At 39.5% G+C, this 14,365-nt stretch overlaps 1 protein-coding gene across 2 annotated transcripts in view; it reads right to left on the bottom strand.

The window, feature by feature from the left end:
- DICER1 (dicer 1, ribonuclease III) overlaps positions 1-14,365 on the bottom strand; it is an 84,705-nt gene that overhangs the window by 50,919 nt on the left and 19,421 nt on the right. The window contains exons 2-7 of one of the 2 annotated variants that reach the window (XM_038744448.1): positions 10,370-10,436; positions 8,906-9,006; positions 2,617-2,805; positions 1,915-2,077; positions 757-887; positions 135-269 (exon numbers count right to left, since the gene is read on the bottom strand). In XM_038744448.1, coding sequence (XP_038600376.1) covers positions 135-269; positions 757-887; positions 1,915-2,077; positions 2,617-2,760 — 573 coding nt within the window. In that variant the 5' untranslated portion in view covers positions 2,761-2,805; positions 8,906-9,006; positions 10,370-10,436. The remainder of the gene's footprint in view (positions 1-134; positions 270-756; positions 888-1,914; positions 2,078-2,616; positions 2,806-8,905; positions 9,007-10,369; positions 10,437-14,365) is intronic. The other variant, XM_038744449.1, reaches the window with a different exon arrangement.

Raw genomic sequence — 14,365 nt, 5'->3', positions numbered from 1 at the left:
AACTCACTCAATGCTGCTGTTGGGTTTTTTTGTCTTTTTCAATCATAAATGTTTTATGGGTAGGTACCTGGGTTTTACAAATTTTTCATGATGAAAACAAGTTTGCAAGTGGTCCCCATTTTATAGGCACTCACCTTCATAATTTCTCGATAGGGGTGGTCTAGGATTGCAAGATGACATTCATCGAACACCAAAAGGTTTATGTCTGATAAGGATAGGTAATCATTTTTTAAAACATTCAAAGCGACATGACAGGTCATAACCAGAACCTAAAATAAAACACAGATGTATAATAACATCCATGCACAGTAAAGGAATATATAGCAGTTTACTAAATGTCAACACGCAATATAATAACTGAGTTCAAAATAAAAGCACTTTTAACAAAAACCTAATTCTGAATTACTTCAAACAAATCTGGGCATAAACACTAGAAAACACTAGAAAAACTAAGGGACAAAATGACTCCATAGTCTTTCCACTTAGTGATCACAGACTTAGCTTTGTAAAGTTCTGATAAGCACAGCTATATGCATGAAAATAGTTATCAAAATGATTTCTACCACCTTCTCACCCAAGAAATTAACGATTTCTTTATTGCACTTTTCCCATTTCAAAACACTGTATACCACAAATTGTATAATGGTAATGTTTTAATGGGGTAAAATGGTGGTAGATATGCAGTTTTATTTTTCCCCAAAACATTGACTCTTTTAACATTACTGGTATTAGATGCATACATCGTTCAACTTTTACCTGATGTTGGGTAAACTCTTGGTTCCATTTTTCTTTTGTCCAAGATGCACTTATTTCTAGGCTTGAATATTCTCCCACCTTGAGATCTGAATGGGTTCTGACAGCTGATACCTGCTGAGCAACTTGGTTTGCTAAGTACAAAAAAACCAAGATTTTACTGAAGTTTAGAACATTCTCTCCTCAGTCTCGCTGGCCTAAAAACAGCTGGGTTAATCTATAGTCCTAAGTAGTCCTAATTAATCCTATAAAAGAAAGTCCTTTCAGATTCCCCCACCCATATTTTAAAAAAATTCTCAAGACTCTTCCCTAAGCAGTCTCTGCCTGTTACCTGGCCATCCCTCTTTTATTTTCATCCATGTAAACAAACCTCTTCTCTGTCCCCTTTTACCTCGGTGTGTTCCCATGTCACTCACAAAAATCCTTACCACAAAGATTTGATAATTCTGTTGACTTCTACTCTGCCAAGCCCTTAGTGCAGTGCTCTGCACGTAGTAAGTGCTCAATAAATACCATGTATTGATTGATTTCATCTGATCTGATACATCCTAAGGAGATGGGAATCACAACTACAGAACAGAATTTTCCACCCTCTGGTTTCCAACGTAAGGAGAGTATAGAACACTGGAATTTATGATTAGATTATGAACAGCATTTAAATGCAGGGTACGGTTTTAAAAAGACTCATGTTTGTTATATCAAAATTCATAATTTAATATTTTAGCCTCTTTTATAGAAGCAAATATATTTCTTAAAGAATATTTTTTAAGATACATTTCAGGGGAAAAATGCAAATCGCCAAAAGTTAAGGAAATTTAAAGTAAATGTTAACCTGCCAGCTTCATGGGCATAAAGTGCATACTTAAAATTCTACTATGAAAAACATGATTCCTATAAGGAAGGGGTCAGGTTATGGACATTTGGGAAATGTTCCAAAATACACTGATATAAGAGGACATGAAGGGTGTTACCTCAAAGCCCTGAAAACGGTAGTATCCCCACTTAATAACAAATGCAAAAAAACCTTTAAAAAACCCTACAAAATGGGGAAACTACTGTTTATAAGGCTTTATGTGGAATTTTTACCAAATGAGTCCCTTTTATCCTTTACAGTAGTTCACTGAATACTCAAAAAATTTCCAAAATAAAAATGTTTCTTACCAGAGTTGACCAAAAATACAGTCCTTTTCCCATTTTTGTTGAGATCTCCCCTGATCTGATAGGACAGCTCTTTAGTGAGTAGTACTGCAATAAATGTCTTCCCTGAGCCAGTGTTTAAACAGACTATTGTATTATGATCCAGAGCTGCTTCAAGCAGTTCAACCTAAAAATTACAGAATCGCATGTAAGACAACACACACACGAATAATTTTGTTCAAGAAATTTATAACCGTTACACTAGAATAGGAAGAACTACTGCCAATATTGTAAAAGTGCACTTTAAATATCTAGACTATGTACTTCAAAGGGTAACGTAAAGCCCCCAAATCTACAAATTCTTCAATGAAAATTCTATCTTTAAATAGCAAACTTTGTCCTACAAAATTGGAATCTTAATCATATTTAAAGTAGCCTTTATGTGCCAGTTATAGGCTGAGCAATTTTTAAACAAACTTGGTCCATAAACTTTAGCAGGCACTTGGGCCACTCGAGAAAAAGACATTTAATTTTTACTGAAATAGCACAGAATTTGATAACAAGAGCATAAAGCCAAATTCAGCAAGTCCTACTAATGACAGCAATGAGATTACCTGGGAGCTTGAAACCTGCAAAACACATTTATCAGTAGCCTCAACAATACGTCAGTTTATGTCATTTTTGGTCTATTTTTTGGAGAAAAGTGCTAACCGATGGTCTTAATACCTGATATTTTCTTGGCGTGTATATGTTATCATGAATTGCTTCTTGTTGCCATGGAAGTCCAAAAAAAGGACCCATTGGGGAGGAAGCAGGGGTCATGAGCTGTAGTCCTGCCATGCTGAGGGATTGCAAAGCAGGGCTTTTCATTCATCCAGTGTTTCTTTCATTGCATTTTTGTTCTAGCACAGCTTACTACAAAAATGGAAAAACAATTACACAATCACGCATTGTTTTAGAACCTAAACGCCAACAAGAAAAGCTCAGATTAATTACCGCCCTCCCCCCCCCCACCCCGCCCCTTTGATTCTTTTCTTTCTTTCCATTTTAGCATTTTCTCAGTGAGGGATTTCCTATTCCCAAACTCGAGCAGTGTCCGATTTGTGACCGATCGGAGCACTCTAACACAGAAGCCCATCTCCAATCCAGAGGATTCCCAACTGCTGGCCCTTAGTGCGGTCTTCAGAAGTAACCACCGCTTCACCGCGGATAAGGTGTGGCATGCTCCTAGCATAGGGATACACTGGAGGCAATCCCATTTCCAAGTGGGAGCCTACAGGTCTGTCTGTCTCAATGCTAACTCGGATCTACCCAAACACTCAACTCCTCCTGTCTCTGCATCCATGGATGACAAAGAAACAGGAAGCGCCGGGACAGTGGAAGCAGACTCGGAAGGACCTCAAAAGGGAAGCTACATAACGCCAATATACGCAAACAGCCTGGCGGTCATGACTCCTGTAACATCCCCGCTTTAGTCTGTGGAGAAAATGTCACCGGCTTCCTAAGGAATGATCAAGGGGATCTTCCTGAAGAATTAAGGCAAGTTGTCTCCCCCTTAATATTCCAACCTAAACAGGCCAATAAACGTCTACAGTTTCAAGGCCACGTTTTCCCGGGAGTATGAACATATATAACGAATGCTCTCCGTTCAAAGACGTAAAAGCAATTTACACCCCGATCTGTCCAGTCACTGTCTTTTTCTTTAAATACAGTTCAAAACAAATGTTAACAAAACGCAATGCAGTAACAGAGTCACCCCTTCTACTGCGGGATCTGGAAACAAATCTCTGCGAAGTACAAAGTTTAAGACCCAAGTTTAAAAGAATATGTCGGCACCCCTCCCACAGAACTAGCTATTAAAAATACAAGTTATTTTTCTAATTACAACCTTAAATTTCTTCCCAGTGCATTACATTTATAAGTCCACTGAATCCAACTACTGTACATACTCTTAAAAAAAGTGATAGAGCTATAGACCACTCTGTTTTAGAAGATTCAGCTCCTGATGGAGGCTCTTCTGGAGGCAAGTGATGACAGAATGTAATAATACCATTACTACTACTAATAATAATAGTTGTGGTATTTCTTGAGCACTTACTATACATCAAGCACTATTCTAAGCACTGGGGAAGATACAAGATAATCAGATCAGACACAGACCCTGCCCCACAAAGGGCTCACACTCTATGAGGGAAGAAAACCAGGTACTGAATCCCCATTTTACAGATGAGGTAACAGAAATAGACAAATTAAGCGACTTTTCTAAGTCACACAGCAGTCACATGGTGGACGCAGAATTACAACCCAAGTCCTCTGACTCCCAGGCCAGAATTCTTTCCACTAGGTCACACTGGTCTTCGCTAAGAGTGCTTAGGATCTTGGAAAAAATGACAACTACAAAATTAGTTGATATTTCTCAATCGTTCTTCAATTCCCTCTACCACTGATTTAGCCTAACAGAGTCTTAACAAAGCGCATCTGTCCTCTGCCCTTAAAAACTACTAAGTACTTGTTGTTCTGTTTAGATAAGAATAGTCTAATGTCCTCCAAGGCATAATCTATCTATTATTCTCTGGAAATTAACACCCAGATGACCAGGCTTTTTGCCCAACCTACATTTGTTTGCAGAGTATTTGAGAAGTCAACGTACCTCAGATGTCAATCATTCAAGGATTCTCTCAAGAACACCGCACGATAGATCAATTTCAGAAAATGTTCTTTCCCCTCAATCACTTTTATTGTTTTAGTGATTGACACAGGTCGACGCCGTCCCTCCGGAGGGAGATCAGTCCACTCAGTTGAGGCAAGTGGCTAGCTTGGACATACAGAGACCTCACCATCATCATCATCAATCGTATTTATTGAGCGCTTACTATGTGCAGAGCACTGTACTAAGCGCTTGGAAAGTACAAATTGGCAAATTGGTGCTCACCAATTTGTTTACTCAAAAAAGTAACCACTGAAGACAGAGGAATTTAATAAGAAGGCCAACCAAAATTAAAAGCTACCAATGACATTATTTATCACTGTCCCGTACCTTTCTTCTTCCCCTGCAGGTCCCCAACTACAGCGGAGCCATGGGGTCCGGGCCCAGAAGAGCCCTCCTCAGGAATTACGTGAGCAGAGCCACCCCAAGGCCTGGAAGAGTGAGGATCCCTGCAAGCCCAACACATGTTAACATGCAATGATCACGGGCTGGGGAGCACAGAATATAACCTGGGTGACAAGTAGCAAATGCTGCCACAGGTTAAAAATGGTTGAGGGGTGAGGGAGGGGAGATCAATAAATATTTCACACAGTAAGTGCTCAATAAATATGATTGATTGATTGATCAAGCTATAAGCTCCTTGTGGGTAGGAAACACGTCTACCACCTCTGTGGTACTGTACTCTCCCAAGCGCTTAGTACAGTGCTCTGTAAGCACTCAATAAATACCACTGCCTGCCTGCTGCAGGGGCACTGGTGAGACACACCACAAGAGAGCTAAAAGGAAAACAATTTGGGGGTGTCAACTAGAGTCCTTTAGCTGTAACACAGTGCATCCTCCGAGTGCTGTCTGCAGCCCCTGCTCATTGAAGATACTCTCTTCTTGTCTTGCCTGTTCCATACACAGGTGGTATGTACACTTATCCAAAACGGAGCTCTTGCGGGTCTGACTCTCGAGATTTGGCTCTGACCCCAATGTGGCCTATTCTTTGAGGTGAGGCAGGGTGGCTCGTGTCCTCTCTCCTTGGGGGCTCCTCAGTCTGCTTACAAGTGTTCCCTAGAACTTCCAGCTGTAACAAAACTAGGGCCATTAATGCTAGGCTATCCCTATGGTGCATTAAATGTGACCCATCTCTCCTTCCTCTAAACTTCAGGTCAGCCCCCCAGGAATCTAGCTGGAAGTAGTCGAACACAAACTTGGGCTGGGCCTCAATTTCGGCCCATCGCAAGGAGCTACCACAAACTATGATTAATGGTCCACTAGGGCAAAGATCACATCCTCCAACTCTATTGTAAAGGGAAGCAGCGTGGCTTAGGGGAATGAGCACGGGCTTGCGAGTCAGAAGAGGTGGGTTCTAATTCCGACTCCGCCACTTGTCTGCTGTGTGACCTTGGGCAAGTCACTTAACTTCTCTGCGCTTCAGTTACTTCACCAGAAAAATGGTAAAGACTGTGAGCCCCATGTGGGACAACCTGATGACCTTGTTAACTATCCCAAAGCTTAGAACAGTGCTCGGCTCACACTGAGCACTTAACTAATAACATCATTATTATTCAGTGCTTAGAACAGTGCTTGGCACATAGTAAGCACTTAAATACCATTATTATTATTACCCTTTGGATCGTATCTTCCAACTCTACTGTACTCTTTCAAGCACTTAGAAGAGTGTTCTGCACACAGTATGTGTTCAAGAGATACCGCTGATTGACTGTTTCATTTCCCTGGACTGCACCCATGGCATCCAAACTGCTTTCACATTCTTCTTTCACATTTTCACTAGCAGGTCATCTCAGCACCATGAACTACTGTGCTGGGATCAAATTACCTAGGACTGGGAAGTGCTCTGCTACCAAGAGAAGTCAATGCATGAACATTTGTGAAAATTAACAATGAAACTCTGGAGTTCAATAGGACACAGCCACAGTGGCTTGCCAAAGGAAAAAAAAATCACCAAACACCATCCTCTGTTAATCTTTAGGGCGTCACCTTTTAGTACAACATGGAACATATGAAGCCTTGTGTGAGTCTGAGTCCTGGTAAAACAGATGAAATTTAGGGTAGACATTTAGTGGAAGGGATTTAATGTTTAAGGGAGGGTGGGGTGGGGGTGGAGGGAACCCCATCATCCCCCATCCCTGGGAACTCAATAAAGTTGTTCCAAGTTCTTTCGCTTCACAAAGTTTTAAAGATCCTGCCCTGTTCTCAGACTACCTAAAATGGATAAAAAATACATTTATAAAGCAAGGGATAGTAATGCATCTTCTGAAGTTCCATCACCAAAGAAAAATACCCAGGAAGAGAGCAACAAAAACCACAAACTCTTCACTGGCTTTAGGAGATGTTTTCCATTTTAGAAGAAAATTGTGAAACAAGACTTGTGCTTCCCTTTACTGAAAGACTTCAAAAAGAAAAATCAAACAAAAAGCCTCAAGACCCTGCTGTAAGATGTTCCGATGCTTTGGTGAAAAACCAAAAGAGCTAAAGAATCCTGCATCTTATTTGGGAATTCCTAAAAAGACTCATTTTCATTTCATTAATTTAATGGCCTCCTGGTACTTGGGACAGAGAGAGTACACACTGAAAGGTATATAAAGAAGGTTACAATTGTAAAGAACAGTACAAATTATTTTCTAATTTACATTTTCCCTTTATTATTTTTCCCTTTAAAATAATAGTTTTATACCGACTTGAAGTTTCTTTGTTAATTGTAGTATTTGTTAAGCGCTTCCTATGTGCCAGATGCTGGGGTATATAGAGGATAATCAAGTTGGACACAGTTCCTTTCCCACTTGGTGCTCACAGTCTATGGGAGAAGGAGAACAGGAACTTAATCCTCATTTTAGAGATGATGAAACTGAGGCACAGAAGTTAAGTGACTTTCCAAGGTCAGCAGGGAAGTGGCAGAACTGGGACTCAAACTCAGTTCTGACTCCCAAACACCACGTGCTTTTTCCTCAAGGCCACAAGTACATCATGTGTTTCCAAATATTGTCTGTTCCAACTTCATGCTGAAGGGGCATTTTGATTAAACTGGGCTGGAAAAAAGCCCATCATTTCCACATTCAGGTCTCCCTCACTCTGAGAGGTCACTTCCTGAGAAAAATCAGTGTAAAATACATGCTACTTCACATAGGAAAAAAAGATTAGATTCTAAAACCTATCCAGTCATACCAACAGAAAACCCCTTTTTCTGTGTTAATCCTTGGTGGTCAGGGTAAGTAGAACACCTTCAGAAGAGTGGAAGAGGAAGTTGTCAATCAATCAATCGTATTTGTTGAGCGCTTACTGTGTGCAGAGCACTGTACTAAGCGCTTGGGAAGTACAAGTTGGCAACATTAAGAGACAGTCCCTACCCAACAGTGGGCTCACAGTCTAGAAGGGGGAGACAGAGAACAAAACGAAGCATATTAACAAAATAAAATACAATAGATAAGTACAAGTAAAATAGAGTAATGAATATGTACAAACATATATACTGTCCCAAGGACAGTGTAAAAGGAAACACTTCACATCTTTAAATGCTAATAAAGAAGATTATGTACCACAAACCCTAAAATATCAAAAGAAAAAAAAAAGCAAAGGGGGGGGAAAGAAAAAATACTTCCATTTTTACGAACATTTAACTAAGCCAACCATTTCCACATGATCAATTGTATTCATTTTATTTACTGTACTTACTGTTTGGAGAGTACAATACAATCAAGATGGCAGGCCTGATCCCTGCCCTCAAGAAGCTTACAATCTAGTTAATGGATAACAGCTAACAAGGATGGACATCAGGAACAAGAGACAAGTTATGAATTGATTTTAACAGTAGTAGCCAGGATAGCTGAAACTAAGCACTCAAATTATGTGAGAACCACTTCACAACACCCATTCATATCATTTCTCTCTCTCTCTCTCTCTCACACACACACACACACACACAAACATACAAACACATACATACAGTCTTATCCCCAGATTTACTCTGAAAGGACTCAGATAAAGGAGGCAAAAAATCAGAGTATTTTTCAATATCTCAAAACAGATTAATGCTCTGGATTAAGATTCAAAAATCATAATTCTGGGTTTAGTCAGCTGACTTTAGGATTGATGATTTATGCAGCACAGCCATTAGTTGCCGCAGGCCAAAATTACATTACTGGCTATTTCCCCCATTGATTTTATATTTCTCCTCAATAAAATACTGAGAAAACAAAATAATTGTTAAGTAATGTTCAGCAAATAGTGAACAATGGTTTATTCAATTCTTAATAGATTAGTACTGATTACATAGAAACTATTTTTCTCAAATTGTGGATTTACCGTTTTAATTTCTGAGACCTCTGTGTTGTTGTTGCCTGAACTGCATTTTGACATCATGATATCACTCTATGGGTAAATTACATTATGCCCACGCTTCGACTCTAAAAAAATGAACACAAAACACTCAAGTTTAATATTTATATTCCAAAGAGGAGAACAAGTCAAAGAGAGAACACTATCGATTTAAAAATGTCATGGTATTTGAATGTTTGATAAAAAGGGGTTTTTTTGGTTAAAAATTAACACACAAAACATTTTCTGGATAACTGAGGAGGTAAGCTCTAAAACTTAACCAACTGTGTAATAAATGTGCTTTCTAGGAATTTGCGGAGCAGGTATGCAGAATTTGTTTAAAAATGTATTTCAACCAAAACCAACAAATTTGAGTGAACAAACTTTGAAAATGAAACCGTTTTATACACAATATAAAAATATATCGAAGTCACAATTGAAACATCACATCCTAAATTCAACAGGGAAATCATACCTTGGGTTATTAAAAGCTGTACTTTGACTAGAAATTCTAATTTCATTTTCTTTCATCTTGAGTTTTTTAATCACGAAGAGCCAAAAAAAGTTAACATATAATGTTTACCCAAAAAATGACTAAACTCATTTAAACTCATTGAGAAATTAGATGCTCTTACCTTTCATTTCTCAATCAAAATATTGTGCTTTGAGTTTACTGATTTTTTTTTTATTTGGCACCCAAATTTAAAGAAAAATGGTTGGAAGCCATGTTAATTTACAATTACACACAGATGCAATCACCGGTTACAAAGAAATGCTTAACCACAACTAACTTAAATACGATGATCTAGTCAGACTAAGATAAATTTACCTTACACAATTCAAGTACAACACATAGAACAATTGGGGAAAGTTCTTCTTCAAAAACCAGTCTCCAATGCTACAGCGTGATACCCAAATATGAGCAAGAAGAAATGATTCTGCACATGAACACTGTACCAGTTATGTTATGCTGCTTCTCTACTTCTGAGCTCCTGCCTTGTTGAACTATACGGTACAGTACTTTGTGCTTTGGGCACCTTTACAGCACTTAATACAGTAAAATAAGAGTGAGAAGCGTGAAAGAGTTGAGGGTAGATACAACCGTAATACAGGAATCAGTAACCATCTAACCACTACTAACCACCTCCCAACCATCTACCTCCTAACTTATTAAGTCCCACCAAACCAGAGGTTATTACAACACAATTGTCTCCTCACACGAGAGTCTTCAAGAACATAACTACAGCATTATGGTAGAAATGACTTAAAAATATATAATTGCACTATCACAAATCCTCCATGGAAAGCTTATATCTCTTATGTAAACATTCCCATAATCCATGACCATTTTATAGATGGTTAAAAGTCCAAATTTCAAATCAAATTTTTTTTAAAAAGCCATAAGGCAGAGATCAAGGCACCCCGAAGGATCACACTGTTTTCACATTTTACCTCAAAATGCTGATTCTGAGCTTTCCCAGAGTTTCCAAGTCTGCAATTTTGCTTCACCCTAGGTAACCTAAAAGGCAAAATAAAATGGGAAAATTTTAGCACAAATGTTCATAAAAATCAACACTGCAAGTGGTGCCCTGCATGTCTGCATTTTAATGCTCAATATCAGCTGCACAAGGTCCTTCTAACCCTAATTATCACATACTCTTTTTAGACAAGGATACAGACAGTACATGTCTGGAAGTGCATCTCCAAAGTGCTCAGGACATTTCTGCATATTTTCGAGTTTATCTGCAAGAGCAGCCATAGTGATTCATTTTCCACGGCTTTTAAAAGTTGCTTTGTTCGATTTAACACAATTATGCATTTAAAACTTTTTATATGCTTTGTAATATACTGGTCATTGTAGAACAAATGCAAACACAACTAAGCTCTTTTACAAATGCTAGTATACATTTTGAGGAAAAACATTTTATACAGTTGCAAATAGATGAACAGGCAAATAAATTCAAGGTTCACACGGTTTATATTTCAAAGTAGCAAAATGCGACTTATCTAAATACCATCTTCCTGAATGACTGAAATGCTCCTGGAGCTCTTTAAGAACAAACCAAAAGAACAAAACTGCCTAGCTAAATTTTCTTTGCATCTATTGTTATGCAGGCTGTTTGGCATGATTCAAAGACAATCGTTTGTTTCAGAATACAAAATGCCTATAGTTGCTCTTTTTGCACTGGTCTCTACTGGCCTTTATTAAAACAGACAACTACTCATCCAAAAAGGCAGTGCTTTGGAACTATCATACGCATCCAGCGCTTAGAACGGCGCTTAACAAATACCACCATTATTTCTAGGGGGCCAACAAAGGCATTTCCACTGACAATTTTAAAGGTGGTGAATATGTACATGAGACAACATGCAGAAGCAGTGGGGCCTAATGGGTAGCACATGGGCCTGGGACTCAGAAGGAGCTGGGTTCTAATCCCAGCTCCACCTCGTCTGCTGTGTGACCTGGGGCAAGTCACTTCACTTCTCTGTGCCTCAGTTACCTCATCTGCAAAATGAGGAATAAGACTGTGGGAGCCATATGAGACACGGACTGTGTCCAACTTGATTACCCTGTATCTACCCCAGCACTTACTACAGTGCCTGGCACATAGCTAGTGCCCAACAAATACACGCCCCATCCTCCTCTCCCCACCCAAATAAATCCAATGACAATTTACTCTGGGTGGTCGCCATGAAAACTGTAAAACAAAACATTCTCATCTGAATTGAGAAGCAAGGATAAAATGACAAAGTCTGCCAGGTTCAGCCTGCTTAACCTGTTTAATGCAGAAAGATAACCTGCCTCTAGACGGGTGAATACCAGAGGCTCAGCCAAGTTCTAGGACAAAATGGCAAATTTAATACAAATTAGCATCTAAATGCAATAGTGTCGGTGCATCCTTCCAGCTGCAACCGACAGCTAACCCTGCCTGCCCGATGGCTAAAGTCATCTGAGGCTTCCCGGAGAGAACTGCCAACAATAGCAACAGTGAACGGCTGCTGCACTGGACTATAATGTGTCCCAGATTCTAGCACTATTACCTTAAAAAATACTTCCTCAATGTTTGAACATTTCAAACAGCCCCAGCTGTGCAAAGAGAAGGACAGTGACTAACTTGTCAGAAGCATTTCTGCATGTGTGTCTGTGTGTGTGTTGTGTACATATGTTTATATATATATATATACACACTAAAACAAAAATTCAAGATTTCTGAAAAAACAGGAAAAACAGGAATTGAGTTAAAACCAATTCCAACTTGCAGCAAATAACCACAAAAGTGCCGGTTTAGCAATTTTTCTAGTAAGCTAGGTTTTCCATAAGAATCTCAGCAGTTTTATTTCTCAACTCTTTGTTAAGCCTCAGAACACACACCCAGATGCATACCAGAAAACTCAGATGAAGAAGTAAAAACACTGGAACACTACACAGTATAAGCAAACCCAAACAAATGCATTCTCAGGTCTTTTCAAGCAACTAAATGCACTTGATTAATCCTGTAGGGTAAAGTTTTGTGCTGCAAAAGAAAGACCTCTCTACTATTCTACTTAACTTTTTTTAAAAAATAACACCAAAAATACCAAATTGTCTTTTCTTTTCCTGCCAGTTAGATCCAGAAATGAAGGGTATTCACCAGTTACACAGACTATTACAATGTGTTTACATACATCTCCTTGTCATACCCATTCATGATTCATTCTTCAATGTGGGCACATCTAAAAAGTCCTATTCATTCAACTGTATTTACTGACACATTTACTATGTGTCAAGCACCGTACTAAGTCCTTGGCAATTACAGAGTTGGTAGACAACTTTATCAGAACTAATACATAAAAACTGCAAGTATACATTTTGAAAAATCATGGAAAGAACCCTCATCCTTCACACAAAAATTCCACATGAATACAGTACTAATGCCCTTCCCACTAGGGAGAATTTGAGGTCTCTGTTTTGAAGGGCAGAGAGAAGAAAGGAAGGGGAAAGTAGGATACGAAGCAAATCCATCGACAAATGTTAATCGATCTATCAGTGGTAGTTATCATTCATTCAATCGCATTTATTGAGCGCCTGTGTGCAGAGCACAGTACTAAGTGCTTGGGAAGTACAAGTAGGCAACATATAGAGACGGTCCCTACCCAACAACGGGCTCACAGTCTATCGAGCGCTTATTGTGATCAGAGCAATCAATCAATCAATCAATCGTATTTATTGAGCGCTTACTGTGTGCAGAGCACTGTACTAAGCGCTTGGGAAGTACAAGTCGGCAACACATAGAGACAGTCCCTACCCAACGGCGGGGTCACAGTCTAGGAGGGGGAGACAGAGAACAAAACCAAACATACTAACAAAATGAAATAAATAGAATAGATATGTACAAGATAAATAAATAGAGTAATAAATATGTACGAACATATATATAGGTATACATGTATACCTGTCCTAAGTGTTTGGGAGAGTATGCTACAACAGAGTTAGCAGAGCAGTTCCCTGCTGTGAATGAGTTTACAGTCTAGAGAAGCAATCCCCTAAAAGATCAAGTGAGGCCACCTTTCATCATCATCATCATTATCAATCGTATTTATTAAGCGCTTACTATGTGCAGAGCACTGTACTAAGCGCTTGGGAAGTACAAATTGGCAACATACAGAGACAGTCCCTACCCAACAGTGGGCTCACAGTCTAAAAGGGGAAGACAGAGAACAAAACCAAACATACTAACAAAATAAAATAAATAGAATAGATATGTACAAGTAAAATAAATAGAGTAATAAATATGTACAAACATATATACATATATACAGGTGCTGCGGAGAAGGGAAGGAGGTAAGAAGGCGGGAGGAAGAAGCGGAGAAAAGATGGGACAAGAAAAGGGGGTGCTGCAGCCACCGTGATAACACTCAGTGATACTCGAATTCTTGGCAGAATGGGTCAGTCAGGTGGAAGAGAGAGGAAAAGAGAGAGAGAGAGAGAGAGAGAGAGAGAGAGAGAGAGAGAGAGAGAGAGAATGCGTGCAGAGAAGTTTGAGCAGAGATAGGATGACAATCTAGAGTCTGTTCCAGCCTCCTGTCTGAACAGACAGTCCCCCTCTCCTTCCCCCTCCTCTGCAGCACCACTGGAAAGACAGGGAAGGAAAAATGAGCAAGGGTGAGTAAGAGAACCTCGCAAGCTAGACCGCTTTTGATTTCTTCCCCTGCTCTGATGTAGGCAAGGCCAACAGGACGTTGGTTCTAGTTGGCACAAGACGCACTGGCAGTTCCAGTTATGCTAACCCATTTCCACCGTGCCACCACTCCAATGGCAGACGGTTAGGTAAGCCGGGAGGTTTTATGGGTCCTATCCAGTGAGCGGGACTGTAGATCTTGCAAAGCATGCTCAATGGGAATAATAATGATGATGGCATTTGTTAAGCACTTACTATGTGCAAAGCGTCGATCTGAAGCGCTGGGGGG

Source organism: Tachyglossus aculeatus, chromosome 1 (assembly GCF_015852505.1).
Source record: "Tachyglossus aculeatus isolate mTacAcu1 chromosome 1, mTacAcu1.pri, whole genome shotgun sequence".
Lineage (NCBI taxonomy): Eukaryota > Metazoa > Chordata > Mammalia > Monotremata > Tachyglossidae > Tachyglossus > Tachyglossus aculeatus.
The sequence above is the reverse complement of the archived record's forward strand: the minus strand, read 5'-3'. Positions and strand labels throughout refer to the sequence as shown.